At 44.4% G+C, this 23,303-nt stretch overlaps 1 protein-coding gene across 1 annotated transcript in view; it reads left to right on the forward strand.

The window, feature by feature from the left end:
• The window catches only part of HEG1 (heart development protein with EGF like domains 1), a 64,425-nt gene that overhangs the window by 8,961 nt on the left and 32,161 nt on the right, over nt 1–23,303 (forward strand). Inside the window, exons 3-11 of the mRNA XM_019652223.1 lie at nt 4,028–4,381; nt 5,352–5,687; nt 8,943–9,227; nt 9,897–11,237; nt 13,803–13,919; nt 14,550–14,669; nt 18,729–18,832; nt 21,558–21,616; nt 21,876–22,036. Coding sequence (XP_019507768.1) covers nt 4,028–4,381; nt 5,352–5,687; nt 8,943–9,227; nt 9,897–11,237; nt 13,803–13,919; nt 14,550–14,669; nt 18,729–18,832; nt 21,558–21,616; nt 21,876–22,036 — 2,877 coding nt within the window. The remainder of the gene's footprint in view (nt 1–4,027; nt 4,382–5,351; nt 5,688–8,942; nt 9,228–9,896; nt 11,238–13,802; nt 13,920–14,549; nt 14,670–18,728; nt 18,833–21,557; nt 21,617–21,875; nt 22,037–23,303) is intronic.

Consider the following 23,303-nt stretch of genomic DNA (forward strand, 5'->3'; position numbering starts at 1 on the left):
CGCCCCTCGGCCGGCCCTCTGCCTTCTTTTTAAGGCTGAGCTCGTTAGCTGCTAACCTGCTAACCAGAGCGCTGGCATACCTCCTTCCTTCCCTGAAATCTAAATCTTAAGATTTTCCTATCTCTTTCGGACCACGGGATCCAGGAGCTCTAGGTACGCAGGCAGGCATGCTGAGCGGGCCAGCAGGACTTGCCAGAGGCAGACCCGCGTCCCCCAGCCCCGCTGGCCGCTCTGCAGAACGGAAGTGGAGAGAGAGTGCGGCAGGGGTGTGTGTCTTTTGACACTTGGCCAGTCCGTCCATCCAGTAGTAGATATGACCCAGGGAAAGCCCTGGCGCTTAGACCAGTCAGAGGAGTGATGCTTCTCCCTAGGTGAGTGCTGGGGTGGCAGCCAGGAGCCTGACCTGGGGCGGATGGGGCTGCTTATTTGAAACACGAAGGGATTAGATCAGGTGATCCTAAAGAGCCTTTCTGGTTCCAGCATCTGTTATTCCAAACACACCAGCCCCTGTATTGTGTGCTTCCTTTCCCTTTTGCTCTGCTATACGGAAATGTGCACACAACATAACCTCTTCTGAGGCTTGGGGGGCCAGGAGTTACCTGCCTCCAAAAATAAATCGCGTGCCAAGAAATACATGCATGAAAGCAGGTACAGGCCCAAACAGCTAAATCAGAGTGTTAAAAAAGAGATCAGAAGCCATTTGAAAGGGTTTTTCTTGCTGCTTTACATCTTTTGCTGCTTTATATCTTTCTGTACTTTGTATATTTTCTATAATGACCATGTACTGTTTGATCATTAGGAGAAAAAGTTAGTAAGGCAACTAACAGGGGAAAAAGTTCTTATTTGAAGGTGGAAAGAGGTATGTGTATGTTGAATTGTGTGCAAGTGGCTACCGTTGAGCACTAAATTTAGTACCGAGCTTCCTGGAAACCAGGCACAAAGGGAAACTCTGTGGGGCTTGAGCTATTTGTCAGATAAGGTAAGCGTTCAGTTTCATCCATGGGCATCAGTGTTTTGGGGGCAGTCAATTTGAAGAAGAATATTTCCATAAGGAATGTTGAGAATCATAATAGAAAATGCCTTCAACTGCTGTTTTGTGGAAATTGTGCTAATGTTCTTTAAAAGGTGATATTTTATATAGACTGTCAATAGGAGCTGAGCGTGTAATAATGGATCTCACCTTATGAAAGTACTTCTGTGGGTAGCTGAGCTCATGTGGCCCAGGTAAATTGCTTTGTGGTGATTTCACTTTGTAAAAGGAAGAACATAAATAACTCAGAAGAGTGTGGATTTAGCATATCTTTCTCAAATATCAGCTGCCTCAGCTAGATTTTTGGCATGTTCTGGGTCGCAGCCAAGCTAAGGGTGAGCTTTCTGAGGCATGCCTGAGGCTTCAGTGTTTAAGTCGTGATTGGGAGTGACCTATATACTTTCAGATGAGTAGTCCGCCTTTCTACCTCCCGTAATAAAGATTAGGGAACTTGGATGGTTTCTGCTCACAAATGGATAGTCTTCCCATTTTTGAGCGTCTGCTTTAAGGGTAGAAATGAGCAAGGAAGGGTAACAATGAAAAGATCAATAGTGCTGGCCTGTTGATTAGAAACATGGTCAAGCTCCGCTAGATGTCATTAGCAGACGCTCATTTAGTGGTATGAGTGGTGACTGTAGATGAGTTTCACCAAACGTTTCCTCCTTTTAGTAAGAGGCACCAGCTCTACAGAAGTCTTCACACTACTTCCGAGCTCTGCTTCGAGGATTAAATGAGATTAGGTATACAAAGTTACTTACACACAATGTATAAATGTGTGTATGAAGCACTGGCACATCATAATTGGTCGGTAAATGGAAGCTTTTAATAATGACGACAAGACACTGAAGCAAATGTTCCACAGACCCTTTCGGGGTTGGGGAAAACACAGCCATGTTCCTTTTGTGACTGTCAGCATTTGTGACTTTTGTAATTGTATTTCTGCGGCCATTGATTTGTTGGACAGGTATTCAGGCTGAGTCCAGTATAACCGCCACTGTACATTGAATCAATGAAATAATGCAGTTTACTGGGAATAAAAGTGCCTTTGAAAGAGCACCCAGTCTGTAATTTGGTGGATTTTTATCATAAGTATAATGAAGTTAGGCCTGAGAAGCTACATGGTTGAGTGAGAATTTGGGATGTATCTTTAGTATGCCTTTTTTTTTTTTTAAATGTACTAATGTGTTTTTGTTTTTAAGTAAGGGCGGGTTTAGGTAAGCTGGGACTCTATTTTTGGGTCCTGGTCTTTCTTTTCCCTTGTTTTAATTACTACTTGTATGGATTGCCTGCATCTTCATTTTGTCTTCATTAAGGTCCAGTGCCCAGAGCTGTGGGCTGTGTGCTAGGTGTAGCTGGTTCTGTAGTTTGCATGACAGTAAGAGGAAACTGTGTTTCCTGTGATCTCTGTCTCTCTCTTTCTCTCTTTGTCTCTAATTATATTTAATATTTATTTGTGCTTTTGGTCACAACTGCATATAGGACTGGTTTTCAAGGAACCATTTATAGTGAGAACTTCCTTCTTCCGTTTCTGGGTCATAATTAACAGCTCGAAACCTTTCACTATGACACGTGATAAAAAACTACGGTGAATGTTTAAATAAAAAAAATTATTACAGTAAAAGACACATTGNCTAAATCCACTTAATAGCTATCATGTGTATGGCACCAGGTGCTGTCTGGAGCTCTCACATGTGTGTACTCGGCGACCGCCCAGGGAGGGAGGTACTGTTACTCCCTCATTTTGCAGATTCGTATCTCGTCTGAGGTGTCTGAGGTCATAGGGCGTATAAGAGGTAGAGCCAGAAGCCTCAGCCAGACAGCCTGGCTTTTACCAGCCTGTGTTACTCACCGTCTCTAGTATTAAGAACTGAATTTCTAGATCCAGGCATGAAGCTGGAAGCAGGCTCTTTTTCTTCTAGATGAGAAGATCTTTGCACAGAGAACACGGATTCATAAGGGTGTGGGTAAAGCAAGCAACTTTTTATGTTGCCTCCTGTGTTCCTAGGGGAAGAAAGTGAAAGATCCTTAGCTAAAGAGGGACACTAAAGGTAAGAGTTTCTCACCAATTTAGGCAGCTATGGCACCCCTGACTAGGAGGAAGGGGATAGAGGTGGCACCACAAGCCAGCAGGTCTCTGTGGTCAGCAGGAGCTGACAGTGGCAGCACTAACCAGGAGTGTGTCTTGTCTCTAGCTGCTCTAGAGAGATGCTCACTGGCACCTCTCCTTGATCAGGCCACCAGCTAAGGCCACAACTGGTGCTGAGAGTGGTTAGGTATCTGAGACCGAGTGGCCCAAACACAAGTAAACTCATCAGTCCTTCAGCTGGGCAGCCAAAGTCCACTCACCTGCTTATGTTTCAGAAATGGCACTGGAGACCAAACCCACACACTGTCTTATTAGCAAGTTGCATGAGCCAACTTTATATTTGACCCCACAGGCTTCACCTACCTTAGNTTGTGATCACAAAATATGGTGAATGCTGCTGCTGAGTGCCATCCAACAGAAAGGCAGGGATCTTCAATACGGAAGTGACGCGTCGAACCTTAGTTAACAGTGTATGACAAGTTTCAGTTTGTTCAATGCAGTCAGTTGGGTGTGAGCTATGGTGGGGAGAAGGTGTGTTTTAAAGTGTGCCGTAAATCATCCTCCATCATGACACTGCTCTGTGTCACACATTGCTTCTGGTTTATGGCAATTTCTGTCAAAAACATTATGGTGTGTCCTCATTCACCTGTCCTGTATAAACTATAAGGTGGAATTCAGGAGTAGAAGTTTTACCTTCCTCTATAAAAACCGAGGCAAATGTCTAAAGGCTTTCTCCTATCTTCCTTTTAGCTCAAGCTAAGGCTTTTCATTGTGTTTGGTCAAGGATCTATATTTATCTACCAAAATGTAATAAAAATTATTTGTATCTAGTTTCATCCCTGATTTTCTTAACCCCCCATTCCCACCCCTGAGTACTCTTAAAGCATATTTTGTTTTTTTTTCCATTTTAGCTTCTGGGCACGTGGAAGAGCTAAACAACTCCACCGCTCTCCAGAGCCCCTCCGTCAGTCGGACAAAGAGTGTGCATGTTGCCACCACGTTCCCCAGTGGTGTCCCAAGGGCAATCCAGTCTTTAACTGTCAGCCTGGGACCCCAAAATGAGACAGAGACTTACCCTGAGGATTCTGAAATTGCCATGACTTCAGCACCAGTCCATTCTTCACCCTCTGAGGCAGAATTGAGAAGAAACAGTGAAGTAATCAGGAATCCAGGGGATAGGGAATTCAGTGAGCTGTCCACAGAAAATGGATTTGGCCTTACATCTTCCGAGGGCTCAGTGGGATTTTGGCAGAATGATTCCCCAAGTAAGTATCAATTTTACTTAATCTATTATGGACATTTAAAAATTATTGGATTTTCTTAAGGGATCACTTCAAGACCATTTGCAGCCTCTAAAAAATAGTGTTTCCTTAGATAACTCCATCTCCTTTATCTAGTATACCACATTATCCCATTTTGATTTTCACCCTTAGGAGAACATTGTGAAGTTCCTCCAAAAAGCATCATTCCTCCTGCTTTTTTTTGTCTTTTTAATTTTATTGGGGAACATCCATGTTCATTGGTTAAACATTGCTTTTGTGCTACAACGGTGTAGTTGACTCTTAAGGAGGGCACAGCTCACAGTGGCTTATGCAGGGATCAAACTGGCCACCTTAGTGTTATCAGCACCATGCTTTAACCAACTGAGCTAACCGGTCACCACCGACTCCTGCTTTTTTATAGATGAGGAAACCAGGGCTCAGAGGATTTAAGTAGAGTTGAAACCTCAGCCTCAGAGCCCTCACTGTTGATTGCTTGTTACTCTGCCACATCGTCTTCAAAATGAGAGCTGGCCTGCTCTTTGAAACTAACTTGAGTTATTTTATGTGCAGATCATCTTTAGAAGTAACATATGGAGATATAAATATAGTCCCCAAATTCATGGTTTTAATGTACTCCCTATAGTTTATTTTTTGTTTGCTTCAAAATTAGAATAATCTTTATTAATAATAGAACTGTTTTAGAAAAATGCTTCTGACTAGGCACTGTATTCATGTGCTGTTTAAAAGCTCCCCTCTTCACTTACATTTATTTTTAGTATTGCTATCTTACTGACACTGAAGAGTTTTGAAATAATTATTTAGAATATAAAAATGCATGTCAGGTTACACATATAATAAATGTTACACAAGGTCCTTGCAAAGGGGATTTTTCCTTAGAAAGGACTCACATCTCGGTTGTGGAGGGGTCTCTTTCACATCCGTGTAATGGCCTTTTTTTCCTGACACCTTGCAGTCTCAGAAGGACACCAGCTGGCCAGTAGCTCTGATGCAGCGAATGGAAGCGCCACGTCTCAGACTGAGACCGTGTCTGGGTCGGTCCTGTCTGTCGGAGGCAGAGAGAGCACTGCACACTGGTTGTGGACCAACAGCAAGAGATTCGCAGATGTGACAGGAAGCTCTACTTCCTATCCTGAAGTTGTGAACTCTTCAGTTTTGACCCAGTTCTCAGCCTCTGCCCCGCAGTCTAGAGGAAGTGATACAGCCCTGGGTGAAAGGAGTTACTCTGATGACTTGTCCTCATCCTCCTCAGAAAGCCTGGAGTCCTCAGCACCACGTGGTGAACGCTCGAGTAGGTTTTCACCTCCTGGAACTAGACCACACAGCGGGGACAGGGGCTTAAAGGCTTACGATCTTCTGTGGCACAGTAAGGCCTTGCGTTAAGGAAATAGCCCCGTAGTGTCATCTGGTTTCATTATTCCCAGGTCATTCTTCTAGCTGGTTGCTACAGATATACCCCTATGTCCTCCAGTTTCTTCTTTATGTCTCCAAAGTACTGCTGTTGCCACCTGCCTCTCCCGCACACAACTCAGGGACTTCTCTGGCCACTCCCTGTAGCCCACCCCACACCCCCATACTCGCCACTATCACACAGCTTCTGGAAGGTGAAAATACCACCTTCTCATGAGTGGTTGTTCATCCCAGGTTTAGGCATTCATCAAGAGAAACTCCCTCTCTTTTTAAAATGACTTTATTGTATATAATTCACATTCTATACAATTTTCCCACTTAAGAGTGTACAATTCAGTGCTTTTTAGTATATTCACAAAGTTGTGTAACCATCACTACTATCTAATTCAAGAACATTTTCATCATCTTAAAAAGAAACCTGGTACTCATCACAGTCACTCCCCATTCTCTCCTCCTCCCAGGCTCTGGCAACCGCTAATTTAGTTTTTGTCTCTAAGGATTTTCCATAGGGACAAATTTCTATGGCAAACCTAGGGATTTCATGTAAAAGGAATCATATGATATGTGGCCTTTGGTGTTTTTCACTTAGCATAATGTTTTCAAGGTTCGCCATGTTGTATAGCGTGTAACTACTTCATTACTTTTCATGGCTGAATACTATTCCATTGTATGGATAGACCACATTTTGTTTATCCCTTTATCAAGTGATGGATGTGTAGGTTTTTTTCCCACTTTCTGGCTATTATGAATAATACTGTTGTGAACATTGCAGTGTACGTTTTTATGTGGAAGTATGTTTTCAATTCTCTTGGATTTCTGGGTTTAATAGTAACTTTATTTTTAACCTTTTGAGGAACTGTCAAACTGTTTTCTAGAGTGGCTGCACCATTTTATTTTCCCACCAGCAACGTACAAGTGTTCCAATTTCTCAGCATTTTTACTAACACTTGTTATTGTCCACCTTTTTTTATTATAGCCATCCTAGTGGGTGTGAAGTACTATCTCGTTGTGATTTTGATTTGCATTTCCCAGTTGAGCATCTATTCATGTGCTCATTGTTCATTTGTATAACTTCTTCGGAAATGTCCATTCAGACCTTATGACTATTTTTAAATTGTCTTTTTTTTTTTTCTTTATAAGATTTCTTTGTATATTCTGGATAGTATTCCTTTATGAGGTATATGATTTACAGGCATTTTTTTTTCCATTCTGTGGGTTGTCTTTTCACTTTCTTGGTGGTATTATTTACAGCACAAAAGTTTAATTTTGATGAAGTGCAATTTATCAATTTGAGAAAGCTTTTGATGTTCCTTTTTAAAAATGTCTTTGGGTAATCTTAAAAAACCATTCTCAGCAGCCTTATCAATGTAAAACATATACTGACTAAAGCAAAAATGCATTAACTTATCAGTTAAACTTATAATAGCTTTAAATTCTTACCTCTTTACCACTAATAATAGAAGCTCCATTTCCCCCATACGAGCATCCTAAATGATGAGGAAAATTAGCATTTATTAGTACTGATGTGATGTGACAAACATATGCTTATCATGAAAGAATACCACATGTATGGGTAGAGGATCTTCATGCTCTTTTATGTCTGTGCATGGAAAACACATCATCTGTCTCTTAAACAAAAAGAATCATTTTCCACCCTCACAATTGTGGGGCTCAGAATTTTTACCTTTTCAAAAACCAGGAGCTTAGGTTCTGTAGCCTTTCCATCTCTCAGTGCCTTTCACTCTGCAGTTAATGGTCTGTTGGATCATGTAGAAAATGTGGTCTTATGTGAACAGATCGTGGGGTTCCGTTATAAAGTGCTAGATAAGGAATAGCTTCATTCCTGAAACCCCCTCAACTGTGGGTTAATGTGATTCTTTATCTCATTTCCTCCTGATCACCCAAAGCTGACTGATTCTGCTGTCCAGCCTCTCAGAGTTCTTGAGCTGTTCCTTTTTCTAGGTTCAGATGTGCGAGCGCCTCTGTTTTAGGTCGCGACACTCCAGTGTGTTAAGTCTGTAAGCCTGACTGGGTTGTTTGCCTACATTTCATCTAACAGAGCCTTTACGGTCTCCCCATCCCAGGCCGTGCCCTCTTTACCCAGGGAACTTGCGCTCAGATATGCTCAGCTCTCAAGCCTCTCCTGATGGACTTTCCACGGGTCTCGTAATCCCTTCAGCCTGGGTCAAGTCACATCTCATCCTGGCTCCTGGCTTTCTCAGTGCTGCTCCAAGTCACTGTGCTCCCCTGCCCCCACACTCACTCCTGTCTGTCAGTGAATACAAACCTATCATGAAGTGAACTAACCTAACCCTCAGCTTTACATCTGTTTTCCATCAAGGTGTGTCCTTGGGGTATCAAGAGCTAGTCTGGTCCGGGAATAGGAATAAGAACCAGGAAAAGAGCCTGTTTTCTCATAGAGCCAGATTATGACGTATTCAGGCCAAGAAGAATTGGACCTCATTGCCATAGCCAAGAAAGGAGGAAAGGATATTTATTCATGTGTCACTTGCCCCTCTGCCATCCCCACCAAGGAAATAAAACAAATACATTAAAAAAAAGTAAAACAAAACAAAAACCAAGCCCCACTTTTAACCTCTTATCACAATGCCATTTGTCACTGATGTGTTAGGACAAAGAATGAACACTGTAGAAGGACAGGCCCTGCGTCAGTTCATGTATCACTGGTCCCAGCAAGGACGTGGAAGCCTTCAGAGTAATGTGGGCCTTTCTCCTGGGCCTTGCCGGAAGGTCTAACGCTTCAGTAGCGTTGTGAGTCTTTTGCCCACTGTTCACCTCCCCTGCAGCCACCACCAATTTCCCTGACATAAACTCTATTTATTATGTATCACCAAGCAGAAATACAGTATTGATCCTGTTCACTGAAGTAATAAACTTTCCCATAAATCCAGGTCACCTGAGCAGATAGGCTGATCCGCAGCGCCGCTTGAGGTTTCAGTCACTGATAAGCATCTGCAGAGAAGACCACACATTTTGGTTTTACGCATTGTCAGAAAACATAGAGAATTGTTTTGGCTAACATAGTCCAGGAAGTGAGGCTATTCCTGAGACTCAAGTACAATAGATTGTTCTCCCCCTGCATTGACCAACCATCCCCTTTTCAACCTTCTTGTAGCCACTGAAGATAGTCCTGAGCTGGGAGTCAGTGCCGACTCGCAGGAAGGCTCCGAGGGGACATCCGGAGCTCGTGCTCACAGCCCGCACACTTCAGCTACTTTCACTGGAAACGGAGAGCGTACATTGCGATCTCTTCCCAACGGGAGCACGACATCTGGGGATGTGGGGCGCTCCGCAGAGGTGCCTGGAGAAACAGAGAGTGCCACTCTGCACAGGAACGTGACCGCGACTGGTGGCGCCCACCTGGTCTCGGGTTCACTGGCATCCTCACATGCTCTCGGAGGTGATGAGCAGAATCTCTTTTCACATTCCGTCAGCGCCTCTGTCAATCTGCCCATGGTCCTAGAATGATTAAGTTCGCTGTCCACCCAGGAAGTCCCTTACAAATTCTTTCTGAAGAGAACTTTCTGGGTTTTCTTACCTCTCCTCCTACCCACCACTTGCCTACGGCATTTGCTAGGTTGTCTGCCAGGATGCTTAAATAAAAGAGAACAGCCACTTTGTGGCTAAGGCCAGTCTCCTGGGAAAGAAATATCTCATTATACAGAATGGAATGTTGGGAGGGTTTTCCTTTTTCCAGTTAGGCATAACAATTGTTCTATTTGGGGTCTTAAGAGCTTTGCATTATCAATTTGCTTTTATCAAACAAGGCATGTGGAAGGAATTTGGACCTGTTCCCTATTCTTGGGCCCCGGGCCCCACTTCTCTTTTATTACCGTGTCCATTGCTGCCACCACATTCCTCACACGAGGGTAAATCTGCTCAGCAGACTCTGACCTTCCTGCCTCCCATATTGTCTTTCCAGAGTGCTGGCCATTGAAAACCACCTCTCCCGAGGAAGCGTTTCGCCACAGGTGTTCATGGATGGGACACTGAGAGCCTGTTTTACAGGGCATGCTCAGGAGATTGCTTATCTGTTTAGTTGACCTAACTTTCGTTTTTCCCTTTGCAGTCACTGGGATTAGCTACGATCAAGTGAGCGGCACTGATATTGAACAGAGGACTTCCAGCGACCACACGGACCACGCCTATGTCTCATCTGCCTTCACCAAGGGAGAACGAATGTTGCTATCCATCACAGACAACAGTTCGTCCTCGGACATGAGGGAGAGTTCGACCTCTTCTCTTAAGATCTCAAACTCTTCACGTTCAGACTATTCTTCCTCTTCTCAGGTTCAGACTGAAAGAAGTAATGTCTCATCCTACGGAGGGGAATATGCTCGGCCTCCCACTGAGTCACCGGGTCTGCGTACAGCCAACCTTCCATCCTTCACACCCACCATTAATATGCCAAACACCTCGGGTCTTCTGGACACCGATACTGGATTGGCTGGTGATTCTTCTTCGTCAGGGCCCCCTTTGCCTGTGCCCTCCGTGTCGCAATCCCACCAGTTGTTCTCAGCCTTACCATCAACCAGGAGCTCTGCTCATGCACCCACCCCTGATGCGCCCACACCTTTGTCTTCCTCCCCACCACCTTTGCTAATATCTCTGACAGTCTCTATCCCTGGCTCTCTGTCCGTGTCCCAGACAACCCTACCACCTTCACCTTCTACCTTGGTCCCGCCCAGAGCAAGGGACACTTCTGTGAGTGCAGCTCAGACGTCGACAATGACGTCATCTGTGGCAATGCCCTCCAGTAGTCAAACAGCAGATCCTAAGAGCCAGAGCAACCCACGCCACAGGAAAATGGTCACGGAATCAAAGCCACTGCGCCTGGAGTCTCTGCCCACAGAGGCCACCGAAGCGGAAACAATGAGCTCTACTTCGGGGATCCCTTTGCCCCCGACTTTAACGGAATTCTCCACTGAGCAAACCCTTCCAGGCACAAGCACCAGCTTGGCCCAAACGCCTCCAGCTTTGACAGTCACCACTCTCAAGGCCTCTCATCCCCCTGTGCCCACTCCCAGCCCCCAGCCTAGCACTGCAACTCTAATGGCTGGGCCCACAACAGTGCAGACTACAGCAGGAAATCAGCTCTCGCCAAGCAGTCCTGAAATTCTAGTGCCACAGATCTCAACAGTAGGTACTGTCACAACCAAAAAGAACCAAGTGCATATAGAGGCTACTACCCAGTTGATCCCCCTGATCACTGTACCGACATCAGCAAAAACATTGACCACAGGGAGTGGCGTTTCAGAAGAGTACAGTCCGGCTTCGCAGTTCCCCAGAACGTCTCCTTTTCCCCATATCACAGATGTTTCTACAGCTGAAGTGCTGACTCCCAAATCTACCACCTTCCTTGCTCAGAGCAGCACACAGTCACCGACGGCACTGTCTTCTCCAGACTCAGGTAGAACACAGTCACACGAGCATGCAGAGGACTGCATGGGCCGGGAATTCCTGTGAATGTGTGGTGATGGCCGGTATTTACAATAGCGCAGTGTTTGTTCTGTGATCTCAGATGCTTCCTGGTGAAGCACTTGAAGCATAAAATAATGTCACAGTGGACCCAATTTTCTCACCCTTGAGTTAACATAATTCTTGCTGAAGAAGGAGAAGAGAAAGCCATTGGGCGTGTGTGATGTCAGCAGATAGTGCGATTGTAGCTTGTAATACCCTGTAATTGCAAGAGCTTTTCAAGCAGGCCTTTAACTCTTCCAAGGCCAGAGTGGGCAGTGAAGCAGGACTGGAGGGTAGAGAAACTGGAGTAAAGAAGCTTTAGGTGGCCTATCAGGCCCGGAGTGAGAAGGCGCCAGCCCCCAGATCAGCGTCCCGAGCTTCTGAATCAAGTTAGGCGGCTCTACAGTCGCCAGAGAGGCTTCCCTTGACCCAGGGGAAGCCCAGGCTCCTTGTCTCCCTCAGATTGTGTTGCTAATTGATAAATGTGGGTGGGGGGCATTTTCAGTAAGAAGATGATGAACTAATCTTTTCCCATAGTGACTGCGCGGCAAGGGCAACTTTGCCGTGCACTTGAGGTTATCTTTTTTTTTTTTTTTTTAAAGATTTTATTGGGGAATTGGGGGAGGGAACAGCATTGAGGAATCGAGGAAGGGGAACAGACAAGCTGCTGTCCTTTTGTTCTTCAGTCTAGTTGTGGAGGCTGTCGCTTCACTGGCCCATGTTGGTATTATCATTGCGCTCTTCCCGGGTGAGACAGTCGCTCGCCGGCCATTGGACAGTTGCTCATGGCTGCCCACGGCAGCTCACGAAAGTTCACGCCTGCTGCCGGCCAGCCCCATTGCAGCCTACGCTGTAGCCAGCGACCCATGGCAGCCCAGCTCCAGGTCGAGCTGTTGTTCACCATCTTAGCTGTAAAGGGCGCAGCATCACTGGCCCGCATGTGGGATCCGAACCGGGGCCCTGCTGCTCAGAGCTGGCGTCCCAAGCCAGCTCCTAACCAATGCACCACTCGGCCGGCCCAAGGTTATCTTTATAGCCACGTTGATGTTCCTGGTACAAGGGACATAAACCAGCCACATGATTTTTTATCATGTAAGGAAAGGCAGAAGTAAGATGATCTATCTTTTGATGTCATGTTCAAAACGGTGCATGTGGCTTGTCCAGACCCAGGAAAGGGAAACAGCTGTTGGTGACGGGGTGAAATGGAGACTGACATCTTAAGGAAAAAGAAAAGACGAGAAATGCTTTGTGGTAACTGGAGCAAGGAGCTCTGTTAGTGGCAGACTTCCACCTCGTCAGCCATCAGCATCCTGGGGGCTGGAGGGTCATACCCTTCTGACCCTCCCACCTCCCCACCCAGCCCCACAGTGCAATGATGCATCAGCACCCCCTTTGTACCACGGATCCCAGCACCTCTGGGAAATGAAAGGTGGATCCTTCTCCCCAGACATGTGGGACCCCTGCTCCGAGGTTCATAGGACTTCATTTCCAGCAGCCAAATATATTTCAATACCATATGGAATACACTTCACAATCTCCCTTAAAGCTGATTATGGCCATTGCACTGGTAACTATAGGCGAGCATTAGGAACATCATTACTGGCTGTTAATATATTTTTTGTGACAGGGTCCATGGATGCACTGTTTGGATATATAGGTGCTGTGCTTAGAGAGGTAATTTTGGGTAGTTAAAGTAGCAGTGAGGAATAGGAGCGCCATGTTTAGGTTTACCCACTTGTTTTCAGGGTTATTCTTTTGAGAGTTACAACTCTTGACTTTCACCTTCGTTTTCTCATTCTACCACCGATTTTTTCCTTGGCGACGATGCAGTTCTTTTGTGGGTTTCGGTTTTTCTAAGTATGTGTCAGAAACCTTTATTAGGCAGTTGTTACATAACTGGAGCATGACAGTTCTGGTTATGCAGACCGAAACAGAGAGTTGTGGTCACTGCCCTTGGGAACGGGGAGTCCAAGATGACATTGAAGCCTGGGCATGATTAGACCTAGATGAATCATATAGGGCTCGTTGTTACATCACGTAAAGAGAAGGCCTTGCAGTTTTTCTAAATGATTGTGTGGAGGTCTACATAGTGTTCCATTTTGAGAATTTCTGATAAAGGGAAATCTTGCAGCAGGAGGAGGGTTCTTTTCCCTCTAAAGATGTGTTTTAATTTTTTTTTCTATAAAAACAAGATTTTATTTACACCTTTTTCCAATAGGAAAGCACTTAGCATTTCTAGGCTGCAGATGTATCAGTCTGGGCCACCACAAAGGCAGTAAGCACAGGGATGTTGTTTCTTCCTCATCCTAGTTAAACCAAAAGGACAACATCGAATTGTTCAAGGTCTATCAGTGGATGCAGTCCCCTCTCACATGTGTTTGAAATGGGCCCTTCAGGGCAAGTAAACAGAATTAAGCAGGAATCAAATATTAGCCAGGAGAATTAAATATTTACCTAGAGCTGCCTTTACATTTCCTGTGTGGTTAACTGCTTTACTCCTGGAATGTGTTTTCAGGGAACAGCTGTGCCCCTAACCCTTGTCTTCATGATGGGACGTGCATTGTGGATCGCAGCGGCCGTGGGTTTCAATGCGTGTGCCCACCTTCCTGGCAAGGGGATGACTGCAGTGTGGGTAAGAGGAAGCCTCGTCTTCAGGGGTCTACAGTACAGCAGCACGTGGAGATAGGCAGTAAACTCCTTTTTCCTCCAAAATGTAGGGGAGTAAGATTTTTTTATTTAATACCGTGCTTGAGAGTTAACATGCTTATGTGTTGTGTGCAGAATAATGTCAGGCAATAGCACTGACCAGCCTGCACAGTCTGACTTTATTCCGAAGCTCCCGATGCCCCTGCCACACTGGACCATCCACGGCCCCCTAAAAACCCCTAAGCGTTCCTGCCGCTGGCCTTCACTGTGCTGGTGCCTCCGCCTAGAATCCCACCCCCAACCCATGCCTGCTTATGAAAGTCTTCCAGTCTTGGTCCAGATGTTATTTAAAACAGCCCTTAATCATTCCTCCTTCAAAATCTGCTGCTTGATCTGTCCTTCCAGTTCCTGCCTTATGTTTATAGTTAGCTGTATACATGGCTGCCTCTACCCTTAATAGGCTGGTAGCCCCTCGAAAACAAGGTTAGTGTTCTACTCATCTCCAGGGCCCCGCCACACCCAGTGCCATTTGGCCTTTCGTAAGCGCTTCCTGTACCGGATTATGATCTTGTTGTCTGATAAGATTCAATACGTCCTTGTTTTCTGTCCTCTGCAGATGTGAATGAATGCCTCTCGAACCCCTGCCCACCCCTGGCCATGTGCAACAATACTCAGGGATCCTTTACCTGCAGATGCCCAGTTGGATACCAGCTGGAGAAAGGAATATGCAATTTGGGTAAGAGTCAGTCTACCTTGGATTTTTTTCTGCCTCACAGTATATTTTGCAAAGTAACATACGTTGTTGTTCTCCCTAATCGCAACTGATGTTTGTCTAAGGTATAAACTTAAGGAATATAGAAAGAAGTGTAAGATGCTGCCTATTATTCCACCACTCAGAGATATAGCACCTTATTTGAAACTTTTAAAATGTGCATTATATTTTTATATAGTTGAAATCATGTAGTATTTGTACAAATTTTACATCTTAAACATTTTCCCATGTTATTAAAAATATTATACAAACTTCTTAATGACTGCATAAATATGTCATCATTGGTGCATAACATGTTTCCTTAACCATCCCACCCTGCAGTTAGGAAAAAAAATATATATCAAAGGGTATTCTAACCACATAGTAAAGAAATAACATTTTAGGGAGAGAAGAAAGAGAATAAAACCCTGATTATCCTACCAAACTCACACATTCTTTTCATTTTTAAAAACAATCTTCATGTTCTTGTCCACAGGCAGATATATTTTTATAAAGTGTTGCCATAATCGTACTGTACAATTTGTCATATTTTGTTCCCCAATTTGATAGATTCATAAAGCTGGTTGGTTTTAGATATAATCACTGTTTTACAGATTAAGAAGCAAACAACCCACATGAAAACTAAGGCCCTGACAAGGTGCTAAGTGGCTAAGCTTATACAACTGCTTGATGAAGGCCAAGTTTCCAACCCCCAGCTCCTCCCGCCACACAATAGTCTGTTAATCATAAGAGCTTTCTTGCACACAGGGTATAACCCTGTGTTAGAGTGTTGAGTTCAATATATAACTTGTTGAAGAAATCAGAAGTGAAGAACACAGAGTTATTATCTAGACTGGATAAGGAAACTGGCAGGAATGTGACTCATCTTTGTATCATCTTCAGTCATTCAACATGATACTTAACACACAAAAAGTACTTAGTAAATATTTTTTTGAGAGGACCAATGTCTTTGTCTTTTGAAAGTGTTACTTGCATGAATTCCTGGTGCCCATAGGCTGAGGAGAATCATCGGACTTTTTAGAAGGTTGTATCAAATGACAAAACTAAAACAATTTAGTGATGAGTTTGACGTCCTTTATTCAAGGGAAAGCAATTCATGGACAGGAGAAAGACAGTGCCTCCCAAGCAGTGGAGCACTCTTCCTGAGGAATTGTGGGCAAGAGAGAGTTCTGTAGAGGGTTAGAAGGCATGATTGGCTGGGGTTGCATAGCTGACCTTATTGAGAAAGATCAGGGAACAAGGAAATAAGTATAGAGCCCAGCGACCAATCTGCCTCACCCGGGAAGAGTGCAATGATAATACCAACATGGGCCAGTGAAGCAACATCCTCCACAACTAGACTGAAGAACAAAAGGACAGCAACTTGTCTGTTCCCCTTCCCTGATTCCCCAATGCTGTTCCACTCCCCCAATTCCCCAATAAAATCTTTAAAAACAAACAAACAAAAAACCATTAAAAAAATGGAGCATTTACAGGAACATGAATGTTCCGTTTGCCGACCTGGCACCCCTAGCAGGAACAGCCCCATCTTGGGCCTAGAAATTTATTTCAACAGTTGTTTCCCTACTAAAATAATGGCAGAATTTTGAAAATTGTTTAAAATACAAGGATCAAGTCAAAGTATCATTTGATGAAAGAAAAAGCTAGGAATGTAGACATTAGTCAGTTAAGAATTCTTCTTATTCTAATAGTTTTCTTTGGGATAACCTATTCCATTTAGCTACACCCTATGAAAAATAAGCCAGGAGTTTTAAGTTTAAAAATGGAGAAGATGGGTGGTGACCGGTTAGCTCCATTGGTTAGAGCGTGGTGCTGATAACACCAAGGTTGCCGGTTCAATCCCTGCATGGGCCACTGAGAGCTGCACCCTCCTTAAGAGTCAACTGTACCATTGTAGCATGAAAGCAATGTGTAACCAATGACCATGGCTGTTCCCCAATAAAATTTAAAAAAAAAGAAAATGGAGAAGATGGAAATGATTTTGTTCTGAAGCAGCGTGAAAAATACACTTGCCCAGGAACTCAAATGCTTGGCTTTCATCTGTCCAGGGCCACCACCCACAGCATATGACCCCTGAGCCTCAGTTTCCTCATCTGTAAAATCAGATTACCACCTGCTCTGCTTCCCACTTATTGTGACGATCAAATAAAATAATGTATTTGAGCAAGCTTTGAAAATGGTAGCGTTCTCCAGATGAGAGATGTCATTTTACCATTAGTTTCCAACCTCTTGGACCGGAACTAAAAGCAATGAAAACAATAAACTAATCTGAATGCAAAGTAATAATTATGACTCTTTCAAAAAATCATTTCAATAACCTATGTAAATCAACAGTTAAGTTTGAAGTAAAAATTTGCCTTAAAGCCTGATGATGTAACTGCAGACATACATGTCCCTGGGGAGAGGACACTGTGTGATGCCATCTTCGTGTTCACACTGAAAGCAGAGGCCACATTGACTGTCATGATTCAGAAGAGATGTGTCCTTAGCATGTACAGTATATATATTTCTATACAGAGAGTCTGGGTATAAACCTGGACCTGTGAGATGTGAAGACAAGGCGTGGGATGAGGCTTCTAGAAGCTTGTGTGTGTGGAGTGTCCCACAGGCAACACGATCAGGAGAAGACAGCGGGCCTATTGTGTTAACAATCATCTTTCCCTTTTCAAGTCATTTAGCGTCATTGTTCATACACATCAGAGCAACATGCAAATTAGAGCATGCTGAAATGCTTTCATTTGGCCAAGAATGTTTTCAAAGAGCTCCCTGCTGCTCAGAAAGAGTCCTAAGCAGCTGGCTTCACTGAGCTGTAGAACAAGCAAAAAGATGTTAAATAAGGATTAAAGGCTTTAGACAGAAAGTATAAGATGTTAAATCTTTTCCCTGGCTCATTTGTGGGCCTTTTTCTTAATTCAGCAAGCAAGCTTTCTGTGAAAGAGCAGCTTCAGGGGTTTCTGTGTTTTGGGTTTTGTTGAGGTTTTTTTTTTCCTGTCCAGAGGGAAAGATTAGAATTTAATATAAAAGAAGATAAGAGCCAGATATAAAGCAGGCTATACTAATTTTTGATTGCCTGCCCATTTGTAAGTTCCAGTCCCCTCAGGCCCAATCAGCACCAATTGATGTTAACTAGAATTTTATTTTATGAGTGAAATGGGCCTTGAAAGTGGGGCTGCGTTCTTTCATGTCTGAATCCAGTATGGGTCGATGTGGCTTATCATCACGGAGTCTGGCAGTCCCCTGGAGTGGGGTCCCACTCCAGATGTTTGGCACCTTTCTCTGTAGCTCCTTGGTTGTCCTTAGACTATCAGAATCCTCAGGGAACTGAGGGTAGAGAAGAACTTGGAAGATGGGCACACATGACATTAAATGTTAATTTTGGCCCTTGGGAGCTGGGTGACCTTGGGAAGTTACTGACTCCTGGAAGACTCTTTTATCAGTGATAAAATGGGCATTTCCTCTGAGCAAGAGGAATGGGGGTGGGTGGGGGTGACTAGCAAGAAGAGGAAACCAAAGCATGCTTTTAAAGCCAAGGACTTATCAACTTGGTGAAAGACCTAGAGTGCCAGAGCTTTTTGTCCTCCATCTAAAAATTTTATAGGGCCTGAGGAGCACTTTTTGTGTCTAGCGGCACGTCTCCCTCCCCACCTGCTAGGAGTATGTTATTTAGGCCAGCTCATCTTTCTACTTTGTCACAGCTTTATTGAGCACCTATTATGTGGGAGGCCATTAGGGAGATGTACAGCAGGCTCCTCTCAGCAGCGCTCACACATACACAGAGGTCTCCTTAGAGTCTCTCACCCAAAGGTTTACTCAGTCTGACTCTTCAGCTCAGCTCAGGAGATGCTCACTTTCCTAGAGAGGAGTCCAGAGAAGGAGAGGTGGTCTCTACCCTCGAGGAGAAAGAAATACATGGACGTGGTCCTTTGAGGTGAAGTGAAGCTGGATGCCCCAGAAATTTACAAACACAGAGCCTTGCATAGGTCAACCTGTGGTGTGGCCTAACGGGTTATTTTTCATTTTCAGTTAGAACCTTTGTGACAGAGTTGAAATTAAAGAAAACATTTCTTAATGCCACCGTGGAAAAACATTCAGACCTACATGATTTTGAAAATGAAATCACCAAAACGGTAAGTTTCCTGAAAGGCATATTTCTTCTAGTCCTTTGTTTTCTAGAACAGATTTTATTCAGAATTGGGATTCTCCCTGGGGACCAGCTATAACTCCTGGGATGTTCGTTTCTGTTATAGATGGAAGGTAAACTTGATGGTAAAATAAGAGGCCCTCTGAAAATAGAAGGGAGGTGTTGGGAACGCGTAGTGCCCAGTAGAAGTGTTTCTTTGAATGTGTCCTCATGTGCGCCTTTATCAGTGCCTTGGCGTTTCTTTTCCATGTGCAGACTTATCGTCACAGACATTTAGATGACATGTACCAGTAAGAGCTGCTGGTGAGGAGGAAAGACCTAGCCATGTCCCATTGGCTGTTGACATGCTGTGTGACTCTTTCTCTGTATTTCAGAACATGGAGAGAACGATGCTCTTTTCCTCACAGGAATGCCAAAGGTGTAGCAGTTAATCCTGATTACCCAGGGTTGAGAATTCATTGCATAGTTTATGTAGGGGCCTTTGATTCTTCTTCTTTCCCTCTTTGCTTTACTGTTTGTCAGGGGGGAAAAAAAGAAAGAAAGAACAATGGAGAGGAAGAAAGAAGAGATGAAAATGGAGTTTAGATAGTAAATTTTGCATCTCCATTGCTACCTGAGTCTAAGATTTGGTGTTTAGAAAGTTGAAATTTGTCATTAAAATAAGTTTTAGAGATTAGTTGAATTCTGATTTCAGTTTTAATTATTCTTTATGGGTAAGAGTTGGTATATTAGCCAAAAGCTATAGGATTTTATAGGACTGTGGATTTTATTTGTGTAACGTTTAGGTTCCAGTTCTGTTTCTGTATCCACTGAGCCTCTGCTCTGTGACAGGTACTTTGCCAGAAGCCTCCCTCCTATAACAGGCATTGGTAGCACCTTTACAGATGGACAACAGGGAGGCTCTGGAGGTTAAGGACATTGCCTGAGCTCAGACAGAGCAGGTGCAAAGTTAGGGAACAGTCCACTAGTCCACCCTCACTCCTGGCACCAGTTGCAAGTTTGGGGGTCCCCAAGACCACCCTCAGATTTGATAACTCACTAGGACTCACAGATCTCACCAAAAGCTATTCATACTCATGGTTATGGTTTATTACAGTGAAAAGATCCAGGTTACAATCAGCAAAGGGAAGAGATGCATGGGGCAGAGTCCGGAGGGGCTCAGATGTGGTGCTTGCAGTTGTCCCCTCCTCATGGACTCATGCACAGTGTTAGCCCCTCTCAGCAGCAATGTGTATAGTATTCATGGAGTATTGCCCACCAGGGATGCTCACCTGAGCCTTGGTGTCTAGAGCGAATAGGCAGCTGCCCATATGGCTGACCTCAGTCTCCAGCCCCTCTGGAGGTCCAGCAGATACTCTCTAACTCAAAGCCCTCCCCATAAATCACGTTGTTAGATTATCTGGAGTGGCCCAGGCCTCCAGGTAAACAAAAGCAGGATATTCCAAAGGCTTAGAGATTGTCTTGCAGGAGCCAGGGGCCAGACCTCTCTTGGGGCGAGGTAAAATTCTTTATAGCGGTTTTACATCTACTTTTATGTCTACTAACCCTATACCTGGTATCCTTGTCACTCCACCACAGCTGCCTCTTGGTTGTGCTGTGTAGGTCGATATTCCCTTCTAAGATAGTTTAGAGGCTTAGAACCCGATGCAACAGTGCAGTCTTGGTCATTACACTGTGCTCAGGGACTTATCTGACTTGTTAATTTTTACCAAGTATCAATGTGTAATTTATTATTGATGTGACATCGCCACCTGACAGGAAATAGTGAAGATTTAAGCAGTGACTGGAGAAGCCACTCAAGTGCCATTTCCCAAGATGCCATTCTGTTCTGAAGTGTGCCATTTCTGTTTTTACCTGAGGGGGGAAAAACGTTTTAAGTAATTAAACTACTAATACATTGAGTATCAGCATGTAAAGCCAGGTTGTTCAAAGCCATACAGGATTTGATAACATTCCATGTTTGAATCCATCTTCTAAAGAGTGAGATGTGTCTGACACACGGGCTTTGAAGACAGATGTGTCTGCATTGCTCAAGCTATCTATTGAGACCCTCTGCTGCATGGAAGGAACCCCAGCCCCTATGTCGGGGAACCTGGAAGCAGACATGGTGCTTTATGCCCTAGAGGGATTTCCTGCACTCTCTCAGGGAAACATAGGGAAAGTCGTTTTTAATTTGCTCTGAACAAAAGGGTTCTTGACCCACGTAATGCAATTTCCCATGGAGAGCCTTTTTGAAGAGGACCCATCTTTACGCGAGGTTGACTAATTGTAGATTAGGAAGGGTCTGAGTAGGGCCTGCCAGACCTGGGGTAGCTGGAAGGAACCAGCCTTTTCTTGAGGCTTGTTCACTATGCGAAGTCCAAATAAACAGTTGCCTCTGAGTTTTTTGAATCCCTGGGTCTTAGAAGAGATCTGCCCCTTTGAAGATGTTTTGCATCCAAGGGTGCTGTTCTGAACATCTTTTCCTGCCAAGATTTCCCCCACTGATTTACTATCTGCCTCTCTCCCTTTGTACTCACGGAACAACAGAATGAGGGCAGAAAGGCATTTAAAGACGGGAACAGAAAAAGGACGCCACTCCTCTGTAAAGCCCCCTGCTGGTAACTTGATGGCTGGAAAATGCCTGTTTGATCCTGAAAATAGGAAATTGGTTCCAGCTCCAAGGCTTTTGTCTAACTCACAGTTAACAACAAACCTGTTCTTTCTTTCAGTTAAATGTGTGTTTGTCCGTGTTACCTGGTTATACCCGATCCGCAGTTCATGCTTCTAGGTAAGTAACAGAATTACATTCGCTTGTGAATCAGTCTATAGAAAGGGGAGGATATTCTTACATGGGTGGCAACAGCAAAATTGGGCCCTGTTAGGACCAAGCCACAAGGTGACCCAGGGCCAAAGTCGCTGGACCTTCATGCTTTCCCCTTCCCGCACCAGACGGTAGAGATGACACTCGTTTTCCAAAAGCCCTGGGACCCATGTATTATTTTAGAACAATTAAAAACCTACACACTTTTCCTGTACTTTTCCTATAGAGAGTCCAGCATGGTGGTCATGTCGCTGCAAACCACCTTTTCCCTGGCCTCCAATGTGACTCTGTTTGACCTGGTCGACAAGATGCAGAAATGTGTCAACTCCTGCAGATCCTCTGCTGAGGTCTGCCAGCTCCTGGGATCTCAGAGGTGGATCTTTGGAGGTAGGGAATGGCCCTGTGGGAGGACCCCGCCCATTCTGGTAGGCACAGACCTAGACTCAAGATGTAAGGCATTTAGGAACAGGTCCAAGAAAGCTCATCACAGAGCCAGCCTATCTTTGAAATGGGTGTTAAGCAAAAAGCCTTTGTGTGTGTGCACCTTTGGCTTGCCTACACACACACACACACACACACACACACACACACACACAGAGAGTCTTAAAGCCACCTGGTTCTTGGCATGTTGCTCTTTCTATTTCTTCTCTACGTTGTTGGCGAGGGAAGTGATACAGGAGCTGATGTAATAAAGCAGAAATCACTCTTCTTTCCCTTAAGAAGTTCCTACTCTCTCCGGGGAGACAGCCATTCACACACAACAATGTATATGCTTGTCAATACCCCAAACCTTCATCGTGATAACCTTTAAGTCAAGAAAGCGTGTGTAGTATTACCTGTCTTTTTTGTTTGCTTGCACATGATCGATGCACAGAAACAAGACCAGAACAATGTAGGCCAGACTGCTCACGGTGCCATTCATGATAATTTCCCCGTTCTTGTTCTTGCTTTATCTGTTTTGTCAAAAGCTTCTACAGTGCATCTAGTGTGAGGCAGATGAAGAAAGGGATTAGAGACAAGTTCAGAAGGCAAATTTAGGTATTAGAGGGGAGGTTTCGCCTCTGGGATGGGAAAACTGCTGGAATCAAAAGTGCTTCCTTGCAAAGGGGACTTGTCCCTGCTGCTTTCTCATAAGTGATCAAAGTGGGCTCTGCCTAGCTCATGTCACTACACAATTAGGATGTGGAACCTGTGACCCTCCCATCTGGTCCTCAGATGCTGGACCTAAGTTGTAGGTAGCAGGTTTGGTACTCTATCTGCCGGTAGACCCCAGACTTTCCCAGGGGGTCAGGTCTCCATGAGTGCCGGTCCCAAGGGCTTGCCTCACGGGCCGTGCAGTGGAGAGCCTGGGTGTGAGCCTTTCACTCTGGGATAAATGCTGCACCTTTGGCCCATTTCAGGGCTAGTTATTCATTTGAAAAAAAAAACAAAAAATAAATAAAAGAGCTAAACTTTCTGGAATTGAAGTTGCTATCATTCAGCCTCATTGGGAAATTTGCTAAAAAGTACATGCCCCATTCTGCTGCGCTCGAAACTGGGAGGCGAGAGCTCTTGGGTTTTACCTTGTTTCTCTTGCCAGTGATTCAAGGGTCCAAACTTCTCCTCCTCGGTGAGTAGGAAGGGGACCTTTCAATTCACTAAACACTTAGGGAGC

This window comes from Hipposideros armiger, unplaced genomic scaffold (genome assembly GCF_001890085.2).
Source record: "Hipposideros armiger isolate ML-2016 unplaced genomic scaffold, ASM189008v1 scaffold_8, whole genome shotgun sequence".
In the NCBI taxonomy this organism is placed as follows: Eukaryota; Metazoa; Chordata; class Mammalia; order Chiroptera; family Hipposideridae; genus Hipposideros; species Hipposideros armiger.